General features: G+C 44.5%; 1 protein-coding gene across 1 annotated transcript in view; it reads left to right on the top strand.

Annotated features, from left to right (window-relative positions):
- KIF1A (kinesin family member 1A) overlaps positions 1–24445 on the top strand; it is a 2508766-nt gene that overhangs the window by 1234493 nt on the left and 1249828 nt on the right. The window contains exon 27 of the mRNA XM_086944020.1: positions 19207–19292. Coding sequence (XP_086800146.1) covers positions 19207–19292 — 86 coding nt within the window. The remainder of the gene's footprint in view (positions 1–19206; positions 19293–24445) is intronic.

Here is a 24445-nt window from a genome sequence, read left to right as displayed (position 1 = left end):
GGAAATCGACACTGCAAAACGTAATAAAGTGCTATTACTATTAAGTAAAACGATATATGGTGTACATCATGAAATAACATCAAGCCATTGTGCATGTTGGTAAACAAACAACGATATCGACATAGTTCTAAAAGGGTTCAATGAATGTCATGCTGTGGTAGGTGATAATAGTGTACATGCAGAGTGGTAAAAGATAAAAGAATAAAAATGGGAATAACGCGGCGTCACTTACATGACTGGTTCACTAAGTTTACAAAGGACTCTGAAAAAGTGAAGCAGAGCAACTCTGTAAGAACATGAAAATGGACTGATGGAACGCTCGGAAAAAGATGGTTCATCCTATCTACCAAACTGACCTTGAAGGAAGGCTGTGGACGCCCGGTAACCGATTCTCCTCTTCACTCGCGTCGGCACGGCAATTGCTGGTCACGCTTTGCTATTTGGGAAAAGTTCCGGTCATGTGGGGTGTCACGTGACCGTAGACATGATGGAAAGACTAAACTAGAAGAGAATAGGTCGTGCGTTAGAACGAATGGTGTCAAAAAGAAGGATGAAATGGGAAAGCCTACTGTAGTTGTTGCCGGAATGTGACGCGTGGGGGTGAAAAATCGGGTTAAGAAGTTATAAAAATAGGGTTATAATAATGATGCTCGTAAATGGAAAAAAGAACCTGAGTTAAAAAATGTGCGTTGAATATGTGTGGTGAATACGTCAGGTCACGAACCTGTGAAACAAAGATGAAAGAACAATCTCTTCTGTGGCAGCTGCCACTCTCAAGGATCAGAAAAGATAAGGAAATGTGTAGATGTGTATAAGTGTGAGTGTCAGGTGTAAGTGTGAACTGGCACAGTATACACAAGATACAGTCTCCGGAGCAATCAATTACAAATAACAAGCAAATTCTATTCTTTCATTTAAACCCATTGGTATCTGGGTGGAAAGTTTTTGTATCCAATAGTTCTCTCTCCTCAAGAGGTGTTTTGAATTATCTCTCCCCTCCATTTTCTGGACAGTTTCAAGGATAATGAATTTGATTTGAGAAACGTTGTGGTGTGACTCTACAAAGTGCGATGATAGGGCTGATTTCATATTTTTCAAGCGGATGTTGGACTTATGTTCGGTTAGTCGCACTTTGATGCGGCGTTCTGTCTTGCCCACGTATATTTTCCCACATGGGCATCTGATCCCATATATCAGATTGCTAGATTCACAAGTGGCATTAACCTTCAGTTTGATGGGGTAACCTTGCGAGGGATGACAGATGGTACTTCCTCGGATTACACTGTTGCAGTTACCACAGTTGAGGCAAGGTTTGGTTCCTGAGTATATGGTGTTATCTGGTGGTTTGTATTGGAGGATTTCACCAAGGTTCTTAGATCTAGTGAAAGCAAAAATAGGTGGTTGGCTAAATGACTGTTTGAAATCAGGTTCGATATTGAGTATAGACCAATGTTTCAAAATAGTTTGTTTGTATTTTTTGCTCGATGTAGAGTATTTAGATACCACCACGGTACGCGTTTGTTCAGTTTTTGCTTTGGTAGTAAGAAGTTTCACTCTGTCAATTTTATCAATCTTTTTCTTTGATTCTTCCACTAGAGCTTGAGGGTAACCTCTGTCAGTGAATTTTTTGGTCATTTCATTGAGCCTTGTATTGAGAATACTTTCATCTGAGGTGATTCTTTTGACTCTTGCCATCTGTGAGAATGGTAAATTCTTAATCAGGTTGGGTTGGTGAAAGCTTGAGTATAGCAACATGTTATTCCTAACCGTGGGTTTGACATAAAGGTCAGTCATAAATCCATCTGGGGTTCTTGTCACTCTGACGTCAAGAAAGTTTACCATGGTTTCTAATATATCCCATGTCAATTGGATTCGTTGGTCTAACTCGTTAAATTTGATCAGTTCCGTTAGTAATTTCTCCTCAGTGTTTGTCCAGATGATGAAGAGATCATCAATATACCTGATCATTGTTTTGAGGTTGTGGGTCCATTCTGTTTTAGAAAAGATGTGTTGATTTTCATACCACTGCATGAATATATTAGCATACACGGGTGCTGCTGAATTGCCCATTGCCATGCCAGTGAGTTGTTGGTACCAGGTTCCATTAACTTTAAAGTAACTGTGATACAGAATAAAATACATCAGCTCCATGAGAAAAGTCTGAAAGTCTTGATCAAGGTCTGTATTCAAGAGAGCAGATTCCATTGCCTCTATACCCATGTCATGAGGTATACTGGTATACAAACTACATACATCGGCTGTACATAGGATGACTCTTTCAGTTGGATTCAAGGTTATTTGTTGTAGTATCTGCAAAAATTGAGATGTGTCTTTAACGTAAGTTTGCATAGATTGTACTGTTGGTTGTAGGTACCTGTCAATTAATTGACCAATTGGTTCGTGTAGGCTCCCTCTCGTAGATACTATTGGTCGCATCGGAGGATCATTGGTATTTTTATGTATTTTTGGTGCCATCCGCAATGTTGGGCTTTTGGGGTTCAAAGTTAGTAGGAAGTTCTTTGTCCTATCTGTGATGATACCTTGTTTGTATGCGCCATCAATGATGTTTTTTAGAATTTTGGAATACTCCAATGTTGGATTTTGGTCCAATTTGTGATAGGTGTTAGTGTCAGTGATGTGTTCCATCACTTTACTGTTGTACATATCCACATTCATTATAACAATGGCGCCGCCTTTGTCCGCTTTAGTGAATATGATTTTATCATTAGAAGCCAATTTGTGTAAAGTATCAAGGTCCTTCTGTGTGGTATTCCTTCTTTTAGGTTTGATGTGTTTGATCTTACGGAGGTCCTGTTTAACTAGATTCTCGAATAGATCCAATGTCTTATGGCTGGTAGGAGCCTGGAAAGTACTGTGAGGTCGTAGGCCTAACAGTTGATCTTTTTCAATTGGTGGTCGATCAGGTAATGTGTTATCAAAAAAATGTCTCAATCTAAGTTTTCGCATCAACTTAAACAAGCTGACTTCAAGTTCCAAGTTGTCCGTGGTCGTGGTCGGTACGAAAGATGTTCCTTTTTGTAGTAAACCTAATTCGTAAGTGTTGAGGTTTTGATCGCTGATGTTAATTACTAATTGTTTTGTGGTTGATTCTTTTTGGATTTTTTCTCTTTCTCCTTTTCCTTGGATATGGCTGACGTACTTTGGGTGGTCGGTGGATCCCTTTCTTTGTCCTTTTCCTGACCCTCTCCTGGGTCTCCTTTTTGGGCTTGGCCCTGTCCTAAAAAAGGATTAGTTTCAGTTGTTTTGCTGGTAGTTGGTTCTTCAGTTGTTGTCCTATCTTGAGGTGTCGGAATAGGTTGAGATTTACGTGGTCTTTGACTGGTGTCGCTATCTGTGGAGGATGTCTCCGTGTTAGAGTTATATGGACGATTTCTTCGTTTTTGGGCGTACACATCAGCCCATGTGTATACTTCACCAAGACGATAATCAAGCGTGTCCCTCTTAAATTTACGGATCTTCCGTTCATTGATTTCTTTTGAGTGACGATCTATTTGGCTTTTAATGTCATCTAGAGTAGTTCTTAATTCGTCTTCCGTCATCATTTTTGATAGCTCCGATTTAGTCTCTTCTATACAAATTATCTGACTTGACTTGACTATTTCCATGCTCAGTTCTTCTAAGATGGTAGATAATTCTTGTATTATTAGCAGAATCAAGTCTAATGAGCATTTGTTCAAGATTTCGTACCAGCGTTCCTGAAACTTTTTAGAATGTTTACAAAGGGATGGTTTAAGTTCAATTCTTAGGCCTCGTGGTATGCGTAAGTTGCGGTGATATCTTATGAGGGTGCTAGCATGAAGTTGTTGATTGGTTTTCCTCTTGGATAGGTACAGTAGTTGTCTTATATTTTGCTCTTTGGACCGACTTGTAGTTTCCTGTGTAAGTTCTTCCCTGATTAGAGAATAAATTTGATCCGCGTCTTTGGTTTCAAACGCAAAGGTCGAGGCTCTGGCCTCTGTGCTTTTCGAAATGTCCTCATAATTGCTCATTTTGTAGTAATTTGTTGAGTTGTTGAGTGCGTGCTATCTGTCCATGGGACACTATAATTGCATAAAGTAATTGGAATTGGATAAATGCACAGCTTGTTTGATGGAACTGCAGTAGTGATGATTAATCAAATTTTATGGTGCACCGGAAGGTGGCGTCGAGGGTCCAACGACGTCAAGTATACATAGATAGGAAGTGAGACTAGAGGTTCTCTAGGGTCATCCCTTCACGGGCACACATTTGGTTGTCCCATTTCATCCTTCTTTTTGACACCATTCGTTCTAACGCACTACCTATTCTCTTCTAGTTTAGTCTTTCCATCATGTCTACGGTCACGTGACACCCCACATGACCGGAACTTTTCCCAAATAGCAAAGCGCGACCGGCAATTGCCGTGCCGACGCGAGTGAAGAGGAGAATCGGTTACCGAGCGTCCACAGCCTTCCTTCAAGGTCAGTTTGGTAGATAGGATGAACCATCTTTTTCCGAGCGTTCCATCAGTCCATTTTCATGTTCTTACAGAGTTGCTCTGCTTCACTTTTTCAGAGTCCTTTGTAAACTTAGTGAACCAGTCATGTAAGTGACGCCGCGTTATTCCCATTTTTATTCTTTTATCTTTTACCACTCTGCATGTACACTATTATCACCTACCACAGCATGACATTCATTGAACCCTTTTAGAACTATGTCGATATCGTTGTTTGTTTACCAACATGCACAATGGCTTGATGTTATTTCATGATGTACACCATATATCGTTTTACTTAATAGTAATAGCACTTTATTACGTTTTGCAGTGTCGATTTCCCTGATGAAGGGCATGCCTAAAATGCCCGAAATGCATTGGATGCTTCATAATGACAATGTCTGAAATACAAGTATATGTGATTCATATAACGAAGGATAACTAACTACGCTTAAAATCAACATCATCTAAATCTAATGAAATAAAAAATACATGAATAACTGAACCATTGGAGTGAAAGTCTTCTTTTGGAGGGAAGACAACCAAATGTGTGCCCGTGAAGGGATGACCCTAGAGAACCTCTAGTCTCACTTCTTATCTATGTATCACCATGTTAGACAGAGCCACCGGAGCCATCATAGGCAGTTTCAACATGCCCTAAAGGGACAATTTCCCCTTTAGTGTTGTAGTGCACTGCCTAGGTGTCCCTCCTTAGTATCAGCATCTTCATGATATGTTTGACTCTCAAATATTTAAAAGTTAAGTGTTTTACCTGATTCCCAGGTACTCCACCACTAATGGGATTTGTTGTGCGGCAGGGGAGATCAGGTTGGGCGCACAGATCTTTTTCCAATTGGTGTAAAGGCTAGATACTGTCCCCAAGTCTTCAAAATATGTTACACAGCAAGGAATGCCTGTATCTACATTATGCACACAGAGCAACATGTTGTTCACAGGTAAAAAGACGCCATGCTCTCTTTTTCTCAAGAAGATGCTGTTACCTCTGCCTTCTCCCCACACCATACCAGTGAACATTTACACTACCTATACAAATTGCTTTGGTGGCTTATCACAACCATGGCTGATCCCGCGATGCAAAGTGTACGCATCATATATGCACTGGCCATTCTGCACTCTTGCTCTAGCAGTAGTGCACAGCAGGGTGAGCCATTTGCATTTGTCACCTCGCTCCTCCATATTCATGCTTTTCGTAACTGCTCGTAAGTAATCCCACTTCTGATAGAGACTTCTTACAGCAGATTCCTCACCTTTTGAATATTCCCCTGGCGTCAGACTAAATCCAGAAACATTTCCAGCAGGTTTTCTGTGCGCCGGTAGGTGTCTCCAAGCAGCTCTGCTCTGATGCCCTTCCACTCCCGAAATGATGTGCGGAACCTATATAGGTACCCCTCCTGTGCCCTGGTGTCAGTTTCTTTCTTAGATCTGGATCTACCTCTTATCTCTTCATAAACTCTTTTACCTCAAAAATATTAGTGTGCATGTGAAAGCTCACCTCCCAAGACGACAGTTACTAAGCCTTGTAAGGACTGTCTCTAGGAGAGGTCTGTGACAGATTTTCATCAGGTTTGTTGTGGTATCTGTGGGTGAAACACAACTCTGAGGACTGCAGTGACTATGCACAGATGAACCTGAAGGCCATATGGGACCACGAGGCAAAACTTTACATTGCAAAGCACCTGTAGACTCCTTGTAGAGATTGGTCCAAGTTCAAAGGTCGGTCTTGGTTCCAAATCTCAGTCCAGACGTCACAGGATTCGATCCTGAGGTCATTCAACGTCGGGCTCCAATTCTTCTGGTATGTTGAAGTAAAAAACATAAAAAATCTAAGCAGGTCTCAGCCCCTTCTCACCACTATTGTACTTTTCAGAAGGCACAAGGGCATCACAGCTCTTTCCAATCTCACTACCAAAGCTGGCCGACTTGCTGCAACTTGTCCCACCACATCTCGAGTTTACTTGGCCATCTGCGAAACCAAGGCAAATCCAAGAGTTCTGTGAGGCTATGCTCCAACTCTTCAGATCCCCTTTGGATCCCTTCTGACTCCCTCTGTTGCACCTTCAGGCCCCAAGAAGTTCACCCTCTGTGCCAGGTGTATTCTGACAACCACACCGGGCCTTTCCCAGTTCCTGTACCACCTCAGCCACTGACTCTACAAACCACGCTAGTTCCTGGTGCATTGATGCTAACTCCATCACTGCCAGCATATTAGGTGTTCATTGTGTGCTTCAAGTAATCACCACTGCTAACTCGACCGAGTTTGTGCCCAATTTCAATTGAACCACAACTATGCTTGACATACCACCTCCACAAGGAAGGTCCCACACATTGCATTCCTTATTTGGCACAGATTCTAACCACAATTGTTATGCAGATGAATAACTTGACCAATCCTACCATAAAGAAATTGGTATGATGACGTTAAAGACGCAAGTTGCCTTGGCACTTGACACCTCTCCTGATTCTGATCTTCTCACACTCGCAGGTCCTTCCACAGAAGAGAGTGCTTCCTTTGCAGTGGTCATGCAGAGGATGGTCAAAGTTCTCAACCTCCAGTTCCCCAATGTAGAATTCAAAACCAATGTCTTGACTGAAGGTCTCCAGACAGTGCTAACGTCTACTGAGACCATACTACCTTCTAACAAGTCACTCACTGATACTCAAACCTTGCTCTGGCACCTCAGTAAATCATAAAATTTCAAGAAGCCAAGGACCTGCTCTGGATGGCCTTGCATTTTTGTCTCAGCACCCCTCTCCTGAGAGCTTAATAGACTAGACAAGTCCTTTTCCAACTGCTACACCCCAAAGAGTCCAAAGTAGTGGAGACATTTGCGAAGAGGGTATTTTCTTCCACCATTTTGGCCCTCATGTCTGTCAGCACCAGTTGCCTGCTGTGCTGATATTGCCACACTCTTTGGGATTCGATGGTTCAAGTCTGCCAAGGTGTCCCAGAGGACCTTAAATCTGTCCTGGTCAGACCTAATAAGGGCAGTCGTGAGGCAGTCGTGAGGTATCCTATTTCACAATTTGTTGTAGCCAAGACACCACTGATTCCTTTATGCGAGCCATTGGCACCAGTGTTGTCATTCATCACCACATCCGGCTGCGGTCAACAGGATTTACAAGCAATGTCCAGTCATCCCTTATGTGATAAACAACAAAAAAGGATGCCAGTACTGATACTAGATTTCAGCGAATGGTAACCAATGTATAGCCCACAGTTCAATACATGTATGTGCTATTTAATAGCCCTTTATTCAAAAAATATTTCGCTTGTACACAATTTTTATGTTAGGGCAGCAATTCAAACGATATTGTATTACAAGAATGAAAATAAGGACACAAAAGTGGAATAAAACCTAATACATACAATCACTCATTACTTTTCAGACATATCACAATCAAAACACTCGCATTCACTCATTCAAACTTGGTACCCCACACAAACTGGAGGGTGAATACACCAATAGGTGGAGTACTTGGTCTGCCGCAGAATCAAAAGCAATCCATATTACTCAAAACAATACACTATATACAATTCAGTTCAATTACAAAATTTGGACATATACATCAAAATTCAAGTGCATTAATGCCAATACAGATGCGAAACGAATTAGCAAAAGGTCAAAACCAGCAGACCCATCGGCCTACGCGTTTCGAATCCCTATGGATCTTGGGATTCTCCTCAGGGCCAATCAGCTCTGTAAAAAGAAACAGAAGAACCATGTGTCTGGCAACTCCAACCAAGAAAACATGAGAGCGCTACTACACCTACAACAACACTCTAGCTTACCAGTCTAGTCTTAATCAATAAGCAGCGTTCACAGATGGAAGCGCCTAAAGAAATAAAGAGGGGGGACAAAGAAAAAAGGAAAAAGACAGGAGAAATCATGAATACGTACTTCGGAGAGTCTTAAATCCGCAAGCAAGTGGGCTAAAAGCCTAGTGGCTTACCTAATGAGGGGTCCACCGTGTCCTCAGGTCATGTAATGAGGATTCAGTTAGTGAGCACTAGTGAGCACGTCCTCTTTATTTCTTTAGGAGCTTCCATCTGTGAACACTGCTTATTGATTAACACCTTGGCTGCTATGGATTTTCCCCTCGTGTGCTGAGAGGCTTGGAATACTATTGTTTCATGACGAGCTCAGCTTGTCATAAGCACAGCTCCAGTGTGCCTCATGACGAGCTGAGCTCGTCATGAGCATGGAAGGGGTTAAGACTAGACTGGTAAGCTAGAGTGTTGTTCTAGGTGTAGTAGCAGTCTCATGTTTTCTTGGTTGGAGTTGCCAGACACATGGTTCTTCTGTTTCTTTTTACAGAGCCGTTTGGCCCTGAGGAGAATCCGGAGATCCATAGGGATTCGAAACGCGTAGGCCAATGGGTCTGCTGGTTGTGCCCTTTTGCTAATTCGTTTTGCATCTGAATTGGCATTAATACACTTGAATTTTGATGTATATGACCAAATTTTGTAATTGAACTGAATTGTATATAGTGTATTGTTTTGAGTAATATGGATTGCTTTTGATTCTGCGGCAGACCAAGTACTCCAACTATTGGTGTATTCACCCTCCAGTTTGTGTGGGGTACCAAGTTTGAATGAGTGAATGCGAGTGTTTTGATTGTGATATGTCTGAAGAGTAATGAGTGATTGTATGTATGAGGTTTTATTCCACTTTTGTGTCCTTATTTTCATTCTTGTAATAAAATATTGTTTGAATTGCTGCCCTAACTTAAAAATTGTGTACAAGCGAAATATTTTTTGAATAAATGGCTATTAAATAGCACATACATGTATTGAACTGTGGTCTATACATTGGTTACCATTCGCTGTTAGAAATCTAGTATCAGTACTGGCATCTTTTTTTGTTTATCATACCAGGCTCAGCCTTACTGATTAGAGCCAGCCCTTTACTTGCTATTAGCAGTCATCCCTTATGGACATGGCCTTTGATGGGACTTGCCTTTTTGGGGGCAAGGCAGATTCAACTCTGGAGAGTTTCAAAGAGAGCAGGACCACAACACACTCCCTGGGCTTATCTTCCCTGCTTCACAAGCTGCATTAGCCCTACAATTCCTTGATGTTTTGGCAGAGGCATTCTATACTGGGAGCGACTTCAGCCTCAGCAAACTTGCCCAGAAATGTCATATCTAATGCCCTGGAACCCACCAACCCCGCAATTGGAGTCCGCGATCTAGCCAGGCTACTGCCGCACCCGTGGCCCACCTGCCAAACCCTTTTAACATGCAAGGGAATCTTGCCGGGTAGGCAGACCATAACATTTGACAGGTGGGTCTTACAGATTGTTGAAAAGGAATACACTCTACTCTTCATAGCCACACTTCCTCCAATCTCGGACCGATTGATGGAAGACCATCTGTCAGTCTTGCAGGAGAAAATGCAAACCTTTTTCTCCAAAAGGGCTATTGAGAGGGTGCCTGTGCCTGAAGTGGGCTGTGCCTGTTATTCCCACTACGTTCTGATGCTAAAGAGGAATGGTTTAGACATGCTCCCTATCAACACCTTCCTCCGGAAGAACAAATTAAGAATGCTCACACTGGCCCAGGCCCTTGTCTGTTCCTGTCCCTGGAGACTAAATGGTAGCGTTGGATCTGCAGGGTGCCTATTTTGATATTCCCATCCTGCAGGCCCATCAGCACTACCTGCAGTTCCTGATAGGACAGGAGCATTTTCATTTTGTAGTGCTTCCCTTTTATCTCACCAGTGCTCCTCAGGTTTTCACATAGTAATATGGTGGTGAAGACAGCACACCTTCAGAGGTTGAGGGTTCCAGATTTTCCCTTTCTCAATGACTGGCTGTTGAAGGTGGGCATGCACCAGGTAGTTGTCAACTACCTGCAGACTAAGGCAAAATTCCTGTCATTTTTGGAGATCACTATCAACGTGCCATAGATAAACCTTACTCCTTCTCAAATGCCTCCCTTCATCAGAGCTATTCTGGACAAGTTTCAGTTTTGTGCCTTCCCCATGGAAAGAAGAGTGCAGGACATTCAGGCTACGATCTCGATCTTTCAACCTCTTTCATGTATTTCAGTGAGATGATGTTCTCCTTCATCCTGCTGGTCAAGAATGTCAGGTAGCGTATGAGCATCTTTCTTATCAAAAACTGTAATTCCTCTGATGGAAATCTGAAAGACTTCTAGTTGGAGATTCCTTACCTTAGAATTTCCCCCGGGTGTCAGTCAGGATCCGGAGATTTTTTTTTTGCATTACCCCTGCGTGTTGTTAGGAAGCGTCAGTTGACGCGGCATCCGTTGTCGTGTTTGCTGGGATGACGTTGCAGTGCCTATTAAGACGCCGCCCCTGCGTGCTGACGCCAGTTCTTTCTTTTTACGCGCCAGCCTAGCACAGATCCAGAGAGAGCTACCCCTTAGCTGTTTTTTGCCTAGCTTTTTTGTGACTTTTGTCAACATCTTCTTCTAGTCTTCGACTCTTGGCACGCGAGGGATGTTCTAACATCGGACCAGCTTCAAGACCTGCGGTGCCTGAAAAAGGATGATATCTGTGTCTGATCCAAACCTCGTGTGCTTGTGATGTCTGGAGCGCAACCACAACCCGAAGTCATACTTTGACTGCCAGGCCATGAATCCTAAGACTTTACGGGAGCAGTCCCGAATGTTGTTGGAGGCCCGGCGGTCAGCTCTGCATCGCTCCCAGTCTCGTTCGAGAGGAAGGCCACAAGGCCGTTTGCGGAGCCCCTACCCGTTGTCGCACTCCAAGTTGTTGAGGTCTTCAGTTAAGTCTAACACAAGAAGAAGGCAAAGAAGCACAAGCGCTCTTCTCCCTGTCGGTCGGCTGATGCGGGACTCGGAGCATCGTGGCTCAAAGGCTCCATCTCTGCTGTCTGCTTCAAGGATGACTCTGCACCTCCCACCCTTTCCGGGAGCCAGAACGTCCCCTGCCCAACTTCGGCAATTTTACGAGGCCTTGCACCTCGTTTTTGGGCAGCCATACTCTGCCGGCCCGCATTCAGGCCCCACGGAGGGGGTCAGGGGTCCTGGACCTTCAATGCTGGTGGCTACGGCCCCAGCGGGCCCCTGCAGATCCAGTCCTGGATCCAGATTGACACCGTTTGATCTCACTCGACCTTCCCTGGTGCCAACACCCCTGACTTCAGCCATGACCCCTACCGTCGCCGCCCCATCCTCATCCCCGAGTTAGACAATGAGCCAGACCGACATCGGAGCCAACGCCAGAGGGGGCTTTTGTTCCCTTATTCATCCCTGGTGTTCCCTATCGACCAGAGGGTAGTGATAAGGACTGGGAGGGGATGCTGGACCCTTTAACTTACCAGCTGGAAGAACTGGACTGGTGAGAGGACCTGGGCGATGCCAGTGATCTTGACACTTCTTCAGACACTGGTTTGCTTTCTCCCCCTATTGTGGCTACGGACGAGGGCGCGTCCTATGGTGTGGTGGTAAGAAGGGCAGCCGAGGTCTTGGGCCTTGAGCTCCCTTCGGTGACAGTCAGGACTAACCCCCTGACAGATGTGCTTCAACCTGTGGCTTCCTTTTCGGAACCCTTATTGCTGTTCAATGAGGCCTCACTGATGTCTTACGGGGCACTTTATCCAAGCCCTGCACAGGGGCTCCTGTGGAAATGACAATTATCCACCACCAACGCCCAGCCCTAGGCGACCCAGTGTTCTTGACCCAACACCCTTCCCCTGAGAGCTTGGTGGTCCAAGACTCTTCTTCTAAGGGCGCATTCCCTTCTGCCCCTACAAATAGGGAATCCAAGAAACTGGATAATCTTGGGAAGTGTATGTTCTCTTCCTCGAAGCTATGTTCACTTCCTCCAGCTTGGCACTGCGGTCAGTGAATACTGTGCACCTCTTGGGCCGCTACTCCCATACCATCTAGGAAACCGTCGCGCAGGTGCTGCCCCCATGCCCGTAGCAGGCCCAGGCCACTCTCTCCCGGGCAGTGGTGAATGGGAGACGCGCAGCCAAATTCGCCATTAGATGTGGACTAGATACCACCAACACTCTGAGCAGAACGATTGCCACATCAGTAGCCCTTAGGCGCTACACCTGGTTGAGGACATCTGGCTTTTCGGGGGATGCCCAGTCAAAATTTATGGACATGCCCTTTGATGGCCATCGTCTTTTAGGTGACAAAGCAGAGTCGGAGCTGGAGCGCTTTAAAGATTTTAGAGCTACGACCAGATCTTTGGGCCTCACTGCACCTTCTCGCCCACTCCCGTCTGCTGTTCATCCCTTTTGTGGCTACAGAAGGGGCACCCAGCCACGTCCAGCCCAGTCTAGCTACCGGTTCACACAAGCTGCTCAGCCTCTGCGTAATCGTGGACGTGGGACCCAGCAATCTTGCGCGTCTGGGAGCGAGCAGGCGGGCCAGTCCACCCTTTGCCCCTGTTGCAGCCTCCAAACCTTCCTAGTCTGACGTTTCAGGCCCATCAACGGACAGTGGGATGCAGGATTCACCATCACCTCCTCCACTGGCAATCCATCACATCGAACAGGTGGGTTTTGCAAATTGTTCAAAGTGGCTAATCCCTCCCCTCCAAGACTACTCCTCCCTCCATGCCACCATTTTACGACCACATATCAGAGGATCATTTGGCACTTCTCCACCAGTAAGTCTTTGCTCTCTAGGCCAGGGGAGCTTTAGAAAGGGTCCCTGTGCCAGAAGTAGGTACGTTCTGGTGCCCAAGAAGGACAAAGGCCTGCATCCTGTTCTAGGCCTCAGGACTCTCAATCGCTTCCTCCATAAGGAGAAGTTCAAGAGGCTCATGTTGGCTTGGGTCCTGTCTGCCCCGGAGACTGCATGATGGTGTTGGACTTGCAGGACATTTTTTTCCATATTCCCGTCTTGCCAGCCCACAGACGCGATCTAAGGTTCATGATGGGCGATGAGCACTTTCAGTTCACCGTGCTCCTCTGTGGCCTTACCAGTGCCCTCGGTGTTCACAAGGGTGGTCGCAGCCCATCTGCGCAGATCAGGGGTTCCAGTCTTCACCTATCTGGAATACTGGCTGTGGAAGGTGGGCTCGCTGCCAGGCTGTCGCTTCCCACCTCCAGACTTTAGCGGACCTCCTGCACTCGCTGGGGTTCACTATAAATGTGCTGAAGTCACACCTGACCCCCACTCGGATGCTTCCTTTAATCAGAGCTGTTCTAGACACAGTGCAGTTTTGGGCCTATCCACCAGAGCAGCAAGTCTGGTATATTCGGGCTATGATACTGATGTTTCAGCTTCTAAGCCAGATTTTGGTAAGAATGATTCTGAGGCTTCTGGGCCTTATGGCCTCCTGAATCCTGCTAGTAAATCATGGCGTAAGCAGGCTCTGCAGTGGGACCTGAAGTTGCAGTGGGTGCATTATCAGGGGAATCTTTCCGACTCTGTCCAGATCTCCAAGGGAACTGCACAATTGAAGTGGTGGCTAATGAACCAAGCTTGGGTCTGAGGCAGAACCCTCTCCCTTCCCCAACCAGATCTAACGGTGGTGGCAGATGTTTCACTCCTGCGATGGGGCGGCCATCTTGGAGAGGTGGAGATCAGAGGAATTCGGGCTCCACATCAACCTGCTGGAGCTCTGGGCGATCCAACTGGCACTGAAGGCATTCCTTCCCTCTCTCAAAGGGAAAGTGGTGCAGGTGTTCACAGACAACACCACTGCCATGTGGTATTGTAACAAACAGGGCAAGGTGGGGTCGTAGACCTTTTGTCAGGAGGCTCTTGGCCTCTGGACATGGCAGAAACATCAGGGCATGACCCTGGTGGTTCAACACCTTTCGGGTTCTCTAATTCCCTTGGCGGACATTGGTGATTGCGTGCTCACAAATGACGTCTTTACTCAAAGGTGGGGTAAGGTCTCTTTCAGCGGTGGGGAGAGCCATGTTTAGATCTGTTCGCCACCAAAGAGAATGCGCAATGTCAGCAGTTTTGCTTGTTGGACTTTCCAAGGCAGCACTCGCTCGGTGACACTTTTCTTCGCAAGTGGAATTACGGCCTGCTGTATGCCTTACCGCCTGTACCACTTCTTCCCAGAGTGCTCAAGAATATCAAGCGCAACCAGGCTCAAGTTATTCTTGTGGCACCGAAGGGGGAAGAGTCTGGTACCCCGAGCACTTGAGCATGGCCATTGATCCTCTGATCAGACAGCCCTTCGGGAGGATCTTCTGTCGCAGTGGCAGGGGGGAGTTCTTCACCTGAACCTGCCCAGTTTCCACCTCCTTGCATGTAGGTTAAGCGGCAACAGTTGACCGCTTTCGACCGAAGTATGTAAGGTCATCTTGGCAGACAGGCATCCCTCCACTTAATCGCTATACACCTGTAGATTGAACAAGTTTGTGGCATGGTGCACAGCAAAGGCTCCGGATCCCCTTTCTGACTCTCTTTCAGAGGTCTTTTTTAATACACTTTCTTTGGCCCAGGAGGGCTCTGCTCTAGGCACTCTATAAGGTTCTCTTGCAGATATCTCTGCTTTTCTTCGGCTACCACATCAGCCATCCTTGTTCAAGTCTCCTATTGTTAATAGATTGTTTAAGAGCATTACTCATCTGTTTCCTCCATCTCCTTTCATAATGCTCCAGTGGGACTTGAATCTTGTTCTCATATACCTTGTGTGTGCTCCCTTCGAACCTCTTCATAACTGTCCTCTCAGGCTCCTCACTCTCAAGACTGCTTTCTTTGTGGCCATCACCTCTGCTCAGAGGGTGCATGAGCTTCAAGCTCTGTCTTCCAAGCCCCCTTTCTCTTCTGTGCAACCGGACAAAGTGGTGCTTAGAATGAGGCCTTTGTTTCTTCCTATTCTGGTTACATCCTTCCATGTAAGACAATCCATCACTTTGCCCACTTTTTTTCCCAACTCCGCACCCTTCCAAGGAGTTTTAGGAACTCTACCGACTGGACCCAAAACGTGCGCTGTCATCCACCTTAACCACACCAAAGATTTCTGGCTGAATGATTAACTCTTTATTAGATATATAGGTGCCAAGAAATGTCATGCTGATCAAAAACTTACCATCTCTCAATGGGTTGTCCTTTGCATACAGATCTGCTATGCCTGAGCTAAGAAGGATCCTCCAGTGGGGTTGCATGCTCATTCCACTAGGGCTACGGCAGCAACCACCGCATTGGCACGTGGAGTCCCACTCCTTGTTATCTGCCAGGCGGCAACGTGGGCATCTCTGCACACGTTCACCAGACATTACTGCCTGGACAGCCAAGTCCGGAGAGACAGCTTTTTTGCCCATTCGGTCCTCCAGGACTTTCTTGTCTAAATTTGGTACGCAGACCCTCCACCGGGGATGGTATTGATGGGGTATCTATTCTAAGGTAAGGAATTTACAATTAACTGTCTCTTTCAGATGAACAAGTTACTTACCTTTGGTAACAATGTATTTGTAACAGACATAGGTTAGTTGTAGATTCCTTTCTACCCCACCCATCCTCCTCGCTCTGCAAACTGCTTTCCAGGGAAAGGGACTTCCATACAGGGCCCTAGTTGTGGCGCACCGGTGGTCAGTGTCTTGCTTGGCTCTTCTCTTCTGCCGTGGAAAGTCGTGTCAGAACTTACATCAACGCGTAGGGGTGGCATCTAAATAGGCACCACAACGTCATCTCAGCGACCATGATGCTGACCACGTGTGTGGAGTCGACTAACACCACCTACCGACATCCAGGGGTACTGCTAAACAAAAATTCTGGATCCAGACTGACACCTGGGGGTAATTCTAAGGTAAGGAATCTACAACTAACTTGTGTCTCTTACAGATACATTGTTACCGATGGTAAGTAACTTGTTCTTCAGGACCTCCTGTATGCTTTCTCCTCTATACCTCGTTTTCTCTAAGTTCTAAAGAAGATCAGTTATGACTGAGCCCAAACCATCCTGGTGGTCCCAGACGGGGCACGGACAGTATGGTATCCAGAGCTGCTGGGCAAGAGCATATGTTCTCTGATCACACTGCCTATGTGGGAAGATATGCTGTCGCAGCAGCAGGGTTCTACGATGATCGCATAGGAGAACACTGGGTGGATGATCTGCTCTTTGGATGATTCACTGGAGCAGTGCAGAAGCTCTAAAATAAGATCTGCTATGCAGTGGCTAAGATGCAGCCTTGGGAGCCTCAGAATGACTGTGAGCTCATTCCAATAGGTCGAGAGCTGCTGACATTGCATTGGCATGCAGAGTTCTTGTCCTGGAAATTTGCTAGGCAGCAAAGTGGGCATCACTTTTTACATTCAGGAAACTCTACTGTCTTCACAGCTAGATGCGTCGAGAGGGGCATTTTGCCTGCTCCTTCCTATAGGACTTCTCAGTTTGAGGCCATTTGCAGACCCACTCACCTCCAAATAGTTGCTGCTTTGGTATCTATTTAAAAGGCGTGGATCTGCGGTTAGAAGTCTCTATCAGAAGAGCAAGTTACTTCAAATCAAACATGCTTTATTCGATTATATCATATAATAATCATAAAAGCACAATGGAAAAACTCATAAAAGAATCATTGTATACATATCGATCACTCTTAAGAGGAGGTTGTTTCAGTAAATGGTATCATAGTTTACAGTAAAATTGATTTCCTGCATTTAAAAACATTCTTTAAAAATGATAAAACAGATGTAATTATAAATTCATCTCCCAGTAATTATAAAACCATGAGAGCCGGACGACATTGCCTTAGACCAATTTTCCTTAAAAGGGGCAGAATCCAACTTTTTTTTTTCCAACAGGTAAAATCTACAAATAAATAATATTTGGATGGTCCACTGTTTTGATTTGCCATCACATGGGCATTTGCACTGAACCCTGGACCAATCATTCTGTTCTGGGAATGAAATAGATCTATATATGGTCCCCAGACGAAAGCTTGTTAACAAGAATCTAATATAATCTACTATGGGCATCCCTAAATAGGGCTGGATTTTAAAGGTCATTAGGTGGAGTAATTAGCTTGAACTGTAGGCTTTTTTAGTTCTACCCCTCTCCTAAGATCTTCCACAAAAGACAAGCATTTATTTTTAAAATCCTTCCTTGATATGGAGCCTATTGTAGTCGGTTCAACAAAATACTCAGGATGATCTATATTTAACATAAACGTTCGGATATATTCCAGCCATTTTATATTCTTAAGCCCCTCTAACTTGAGACAGTCCGTTAGAATTTGTCTGTTTAAGGTTGTCTGGTCTGTGGTCCATATCCCATACCACAACAATACTGGTTGGATTTTTATAATATCCGTAAGATGGTGAATGCCTAATTCAGTATGGCGAATAAAAGAGGAGGTGCTAACTGGGAGGGTCAATAAATATCTCAGAAACCTATTCTCTATAGTCTGCAGGGCTGTCCCATCCTCGTAGCCCCAAATACCAGCGCCATAAATAGCAGCTGTAGCACACTTAGCATTATATATTTGTAGTAATTCTGTTGAGGCTCTTTTGCCGATTTTCCTACTAAAATTTATTAGGGCGGCAACGGCTTTAAGAAATAATAGCTTCCTCGCTTTAACCCCCTGATACCACGACCCCCTTCTATCAAATAGAATTCCAAGATAGGAGAATGTGTCTGAACTTTTAATTTCATTAGAACAAAAGACCGGTTTTACTACTACCAGTCCCGCACTTCATCGCGTAGGTCTTAGGAATGTTAGCGTTCAGGCGTAAGTTAGACATGTATTTAGCAAAGCTACAAATAACCGTCTGTAAGGCTATCTGGGTGCGGGCCATTAGCACCGCATCGTGTGCATACATCAGTGCGGGAATTTGGCAGTTACCTATTAGGGGTAGGTCCAGACACTCTTCCACTATTGTCCTTCCCAAGTCGTTTATGTATAAGGTAAATAAGAAGGGAGTGAGGACGCAACCTTGCCGCACTCCTCGCTTTACGTCAAAGTGTTTAGTGCATTTCCCGCCTTCCCCAAACCTGACAGTTGCTTTGGCCCCTTGATACAACTGTGCTATAAAAAGAATTATAGATGGATCCACTACCAAAGTTTCTAGAATTTCCCAAAGCTTTTCGTGGATAACTCAATCAGATGCAGCAGATAGATCCACGAAGGCCAGGAAAAGTCTACCCATTTTTGCCCTTATATATTTACTAAGCAGCATATTCAGATTCAGGACTTGCACTATCACCCCTTGCAGAAGCCGTATTGGAGGTTGCTGATGATCAAATGCTCCTCCTCCCAATCTTGTAGCCTTGTTAAGAGGACTCTGCCGATTTCCTTTAACTGTAGAATCGAGCAATGATATTGGCCTATATTTGGCTGGGTTGGACCTGTCCCCTTTTTTAAAGATAGGGACCAATATCGATTCTAGCCAAGATGGAATAGGGGCAATCTTGCTACTTGCATTGATAACTTGGGTTAGGACGGGGCCCCACAGATCTATGTTGAATTAAAAAAGGTCCACGGGGATGCCATCAATGCTAACTGATTGCTCTTGCATTAGAGGTAGTGCCGCTCATAGGATGCCTCTGGTATTTTTCACTAGTAGTTCATATATTTGCTCCAGTGTGGCTTATTGGTTCAGAAATTGCCCACAGCTGCTCACAGATTGGCTCTTCTGGCTCACTGATTATATTTCCAGAGTCTCATAGATTGGCTTTAGCATTGCTGACCCAACTTCCTAAAACCCTGCCAATGCTTGCTCACTGCTAATAGATTGGGTCCAGTGACCCTTTTGCTTTGCTTATTGATTCTGACATTTTTTTTTTTTTTTTTTGCTAACAGCGGATGAAGAAGCTCCAGATTATGGTTCAGGAGTTCGACAGTCTGGAACGGCTAAAATTTCCTTTGAAGATCATCAGTTTGAGAAGGTAGGAGTTTGGATCTAGAATGTCAACCTCACTTCTTTCAGTTGTACATGCATTGTTGTTTTCTAAGCCTTACTAAGGGATCTATCTCCTCTTAGACATCCCCAAAGTTCACTTAGGTCTGCTCTTGGAGCAGTTCTACATACTGTAACCCACTTTGTTACGGTCACAAAAAATGTGACCATATCACTCACGTCCTGCAATCCCTCCAATGTCTGTGTGTTGAAATGAGCGTAAAGTTTAAAACTGGCTGCATCTTATACAAGGCACAGCACTCTCCTGTGCCCGCATATATAACTAGAAATTGGGTTTAGTAAACTCCCAATACCTTCTCCCAGACCCCCCCCCCCCACCACACACATACCTTCAAACAAGATTTATTCATGAACCAGCCATTCTCTGGGAGCACCATAAGAATTTTGAACTCCATCCCTCCAACCTTTCAAAGCTGTTTTCTTTGAGAGACACATAGGTTAAATTCCTTTTGCTCCCATTTGCTTTTGAATATCTGCTTTCATTTTTCAAATTTTGTATCTTAATTGTACTCCTGGGCTGGTGTTTGGGAAATGCAATCAACTACAGCTGTTCCCCACTTTCTTTTGATGAGCTTTTATATCTCTAATGTACTTCTGTTGTGATAGTTTGGTAACTGTTCTCTTGTAATGTTCTCTGATGACTCAAGGCCATGTCCGCTCAATATAAAATCACAAAAAGAAATAATAAAAAACATCTATTCACATTTTGTGCTTTTTTACTATCCATCTTTCTCCCTCATCAATGTGTCACACACTTTTACCTTTTTAAAAGATTTGACCCCTTTCTCAGTCACCCACCTTGTAACTCACTGTCTCAGGGACTCTTGAATCTCTGCCACTCACTACCTCACCTTTTTTTCCTTAACTGCTAGATTCTTTACTGTCTGCTTGTTACTTTTAATGTGATTTTTCTGACAAATTATTCCTCTGGTCTTTTGAACTCCAAAGCTGTTCCCACCCCTTTCTTGCATTATTTTCGTTTTTCTCAAAGTGCTGGTCTTTTTTTTGGGTGCCATTCTGAAGTCTGGTTGGGAAGTTTTTTGGAAAGGCTATCTTTTAGCACTGTGGGCTAGTTAGTAGTCTAGAGCAGGTCCATGTGCTGGCCCTCCATCCTAAATGTAAAGTGCATAGCCCCACGGCTCCACCTGATTGACTTTGCAGCACTCTGTGCACTCCTTGAAATCACTATTGATACTATCTGCGACCTAAGCATGCTGAAAAATAAATTACACCTCACTTTAGAAACTGAGGAAAGCGCTTCAACCACTCTGTTCAATACACCTGTCAAACTTGCTGCTGTCTAGTGGGACACCAGCAGGAAGTAATTGATTTGCTTGTTTCCTTAGATTGGGGCCCTGCTAGTTTTAAAATAAATTTGTTTGCACCTAAGGTTATATTCACCTTTGTACAAGTACCCCCATTATTCAATCAAGAATATTACTAATTCTCTGATTGAGCTCTGTAGGCTGCTAACTATGCATCATAGCTGCCCCATAGCTCTTGGTGAATTCAGTATACTTGTGGCCCAGCCAACTGACCTTGTTTGCAAATGACTAAAAGGTACTAATCTTTTCAGCCTCACTTTATTGGTGAATGGACATATTCATAATGTGGGCAAAAATGTAAATGTAGTGATGACCAGGGAGTAAATGGTTACAGTGGACCGTCTCACTCAATAAGGTTCAACCAATCACCATTTGATAAAATTCTCTACATTGTTGTCTGTGACCCTTTATTCTAAGGTGCCCTTCTCCCATAAGTCGGGTATGTGGCAAAGCCAATTTGGAGGCTTTTGAGGTTTAACGGATTGATCAGTTATGCATACAGGAAACCATGACATCCTAAATAAGATACTAAGAGCCAGATGTAGGTGGCCATTTACCGACCGGTAAATGGTCATTTGTGATGTAGGGGCCCTATTTTACCGATTCGGTAAATTTACTGAATCGGTAAAATACCGAATCGGTATTTTTACCGATTCGGTAACGTGCAGATGTAGGTGGGACTCTTCTGAGTCCCACAGGCCTTACAGAATCGGTATTTTACCACCCAATCCAATTGGGTGGTAAAATACCGAACCCAGGTGTGCATGCACATGTGTGCCTGCACACCTATGCCATGTGACAGACAGACATGCCCTTAGGGCATGTCTGTGTGCCACATGGCACACATGCCTGAATTCGGGGTGCTAGAGGGTGTCAAAGTGACACCCCCTGCACCCTTGCAAGAATAGGTAATTACCGAATCGGTAAATACCGATTCGGTATTCCACATTTATTCCTATGGGCTTCAAGGCCCATAGGAATCAATGGGGGATACCGATTCGGTATTTACAGAATCGGTAAATACCGAATCTTACAGATTCGGTATTTACCGAATCAGAATTACCTACATTTCCCCCCCTCTAATTTACCACTTCTTAAATACCGAATCGGTATGATTCGGTATTTTAGGAGTGGTAAATTAGATTTACCTACATCGGGCCTAAAAGATTTAACATTTTCACTCAAAAATTGTCACGCCTGCCAGTTTTCCGACCAGATCGTGCACGCCAACGAAGATGGCCGCCTGGCACCGCGCATGTGCAAGGGGGACAGGCAAGAGTCAAAAGCCTGACTTCCCCTTGCACCAGCGCTTCGCGTACTAGTGGTTTCGCGTTACTCTCGTCGCGTCACTTCCGCTTCCGCTGAGCCGTTCCTCCGGTGCCAAGTATACTCGTTTGCTGTTACCTGTTTCTGTTAACAGGCGCCTTATTGCGTAGGAGTCACGAGGCTTCGGGCTCCGTTATCAGCGCCTTCAAGGTAATTCCGCTAGTTGAGGGGTTGTTCGCTACCACCTGAGAGTAGTTCTGAACCCCCCACTTCGCCTCCGTGATTGTTCCCGTAAATGGACTCGAAGTTCCCTTTGCTTTCTTCTGTTGCCGGCTATCTTCTACCACATTGTCCCCAGGGCCCCAACCTGCTACTCCCGGTTCCGCCCGTCGGCTGGACTTGTGTTCCGTTGGCCGGCCGGACCAGGGTAGAGCTCTCGTCGCGTCACTTCCGCTTCCGCTGAGCCGTTCCTCCGGTGCCAAGTATACTCGTTTGCTGTTACCTGTTTCTGTTAACAGGCGCCTTATTCCGTAGGAGTCACGAGGCTTCGGGCTCCGTTATCAGCGCCTTCAAGGTAATTCCGCTAGTTGAGGGGTTGTTCGCTACCACCTGAGAGTAGTTCTGAACCCCCCACTTCGCCTCCGTGATTGTTCCCGTAAACGGACTCGAAGTTCCCTTTGCTTTCTTCTGTTGCCGGCTATCTTCTACCACATTGTCCCCAGGGCCCCAACCTGCTACTCCCGGTTCCGCCCGTCGGCTGGACTTGTGTTCCGTGGGCCGGCCGGACCAGGGTAGAGCTAGTGTTTGGCGGAGCCGAGGGAGGTGTAGTATTTGTGGTCCGCACATAGACCTTTTTTTTTTGTCCTTACAACATTCTACCCTTTATTTTGTTGGACGTCCACTGGTTTTGGAAGCTGGCATTCGTCGCAGTCTGGAACTAAGAAGATAAGGTAACGCGGTTTTGCGCTATCTACTTATTTTATCATACAGTGCACAGTATAGATAAACAGGTTGTTTCACATGGGGGGTTTTCTATTACAGATACGGCAGACCTGAGAATCCATGTAATATACAGGCCTTTTTTCCTCTACCTCCCCTATAACCCGATTAGGTAAGGCCATAGTCCACATTCACCGGATACATTTGCTAGCCTATATACATGTAGTTGCTTTCTGTATTTCCATTGAACAGGCTCATCCAAAACATCACTGTGAAGAAGAGGCCATACGATTCTAATGGGGTTGCTTTATTGGACCTTGGTATAGCTTGGGCCTTCCAGACGCCTATTAGGTAAACCCATATATAGAAAGGAATAGATATGTTTTTATGTATCTTTATGCTGCCTATTGACAATAATCCTTTCTTTTAGCACCTGTTTTCAACCTGTTGGAGGATCTGTCCCTGGATTCCTTTTTTTGCCTTTGCTTTCCTTGTTTTGTTCCCTCCTTTCCCTCCATATCACCCTTGTGTTCTAAGGATTGATAGATCAATGGAAAAATAAAGGACTATATCAAACATTCAATTTACATGTGCCATCTCATTTTAGGTGAAAATATATATATATTCAAAACAGTAGCAATCAAGTGCACATGTTAAAGAACCAAAACCATTTTTTTGTGTATAAAAATATATAAATCTTTTATTTTATTTTAGTTTTTTAGCTTATTTTTCATTCTTTAGCCTTCAGTATATCCAATTATTCAACATTCAAAATCTTTATAATTTATCACATAATTTCATATTGATTTACATACATATAAAGAAACACATAATAAAAAAAAACAACAAAACATTTTTGTAGGAGGTCGATGTACTATTGAGGTAGGCAATGCGGTGGATTGAAGCTACGCGCGTTTCGGCAAACTGTCTTCATCAGGTGACCGTTATTCGCAACAATACTCAAAAAAACAACATATAAGCTTTTTATGGACGAAAAGTTGTTTATTCTGAACTCATGGGTTATTTCAGGCTGGTCGTGGACTTTTATATATGCATAAACGAAATTTCTATAGGACTTTCAGTTTCTATTTGATATCATGTTTCAGTATCCTTCATATTGCTTATGGTACAGCCTTACACAGATTTATTACTGCCGGCGTAGATTGCAGGCAGAAATCTTGATACAAGGGCGTTTCCCCGGATTAAAAGGACACATAGAAGTTTTCTTGCCGAATCGCGAAGTATCACGCAGCGGCTTAATGAAGAAATAATTATACCTCGAAGTGAAGGTGCCCAATATTTCTCCCGGTTTAAGATTCTGGTTAAACAAAGCCTCACCTGGAAGCCTGTAGAACGCGTTTTTGTCACAGTAATAACTCTGTGTACACCACATCCTGCCATTGAAGAAATGTCAGGTGCAGAACTATTAGTTCAACTAAGACAACTAATCAAAATACATAGACAATTGGTTCAATATGTCATCCGGACTCTAACAGTCCAACCTCCTATAAGGATTCCGCAACACACCCCTCACCAGGGGAACACAAATAAAATTACACCACAGACTGTACAATCGGTCATTGGTGAATTG

The sequence above is a fragment of the Lissotriton vulgaris genome, chromosome 11 (genome assembly GCF_964263255.1).
Source record: "Lissotriton vulgaris chromosome 11, aLisVul1.2, whole genome shotgun sequence".
Lineage (NCBI taxonomy): Eukaryota > Metazoa > Chordata > Amphibia > Caudata > Salamandridae > Lissotriton > Lissotriton vulgaris.
This window is presented reverse-complemented; position numbering and strand designations above follow the sequence as displayed.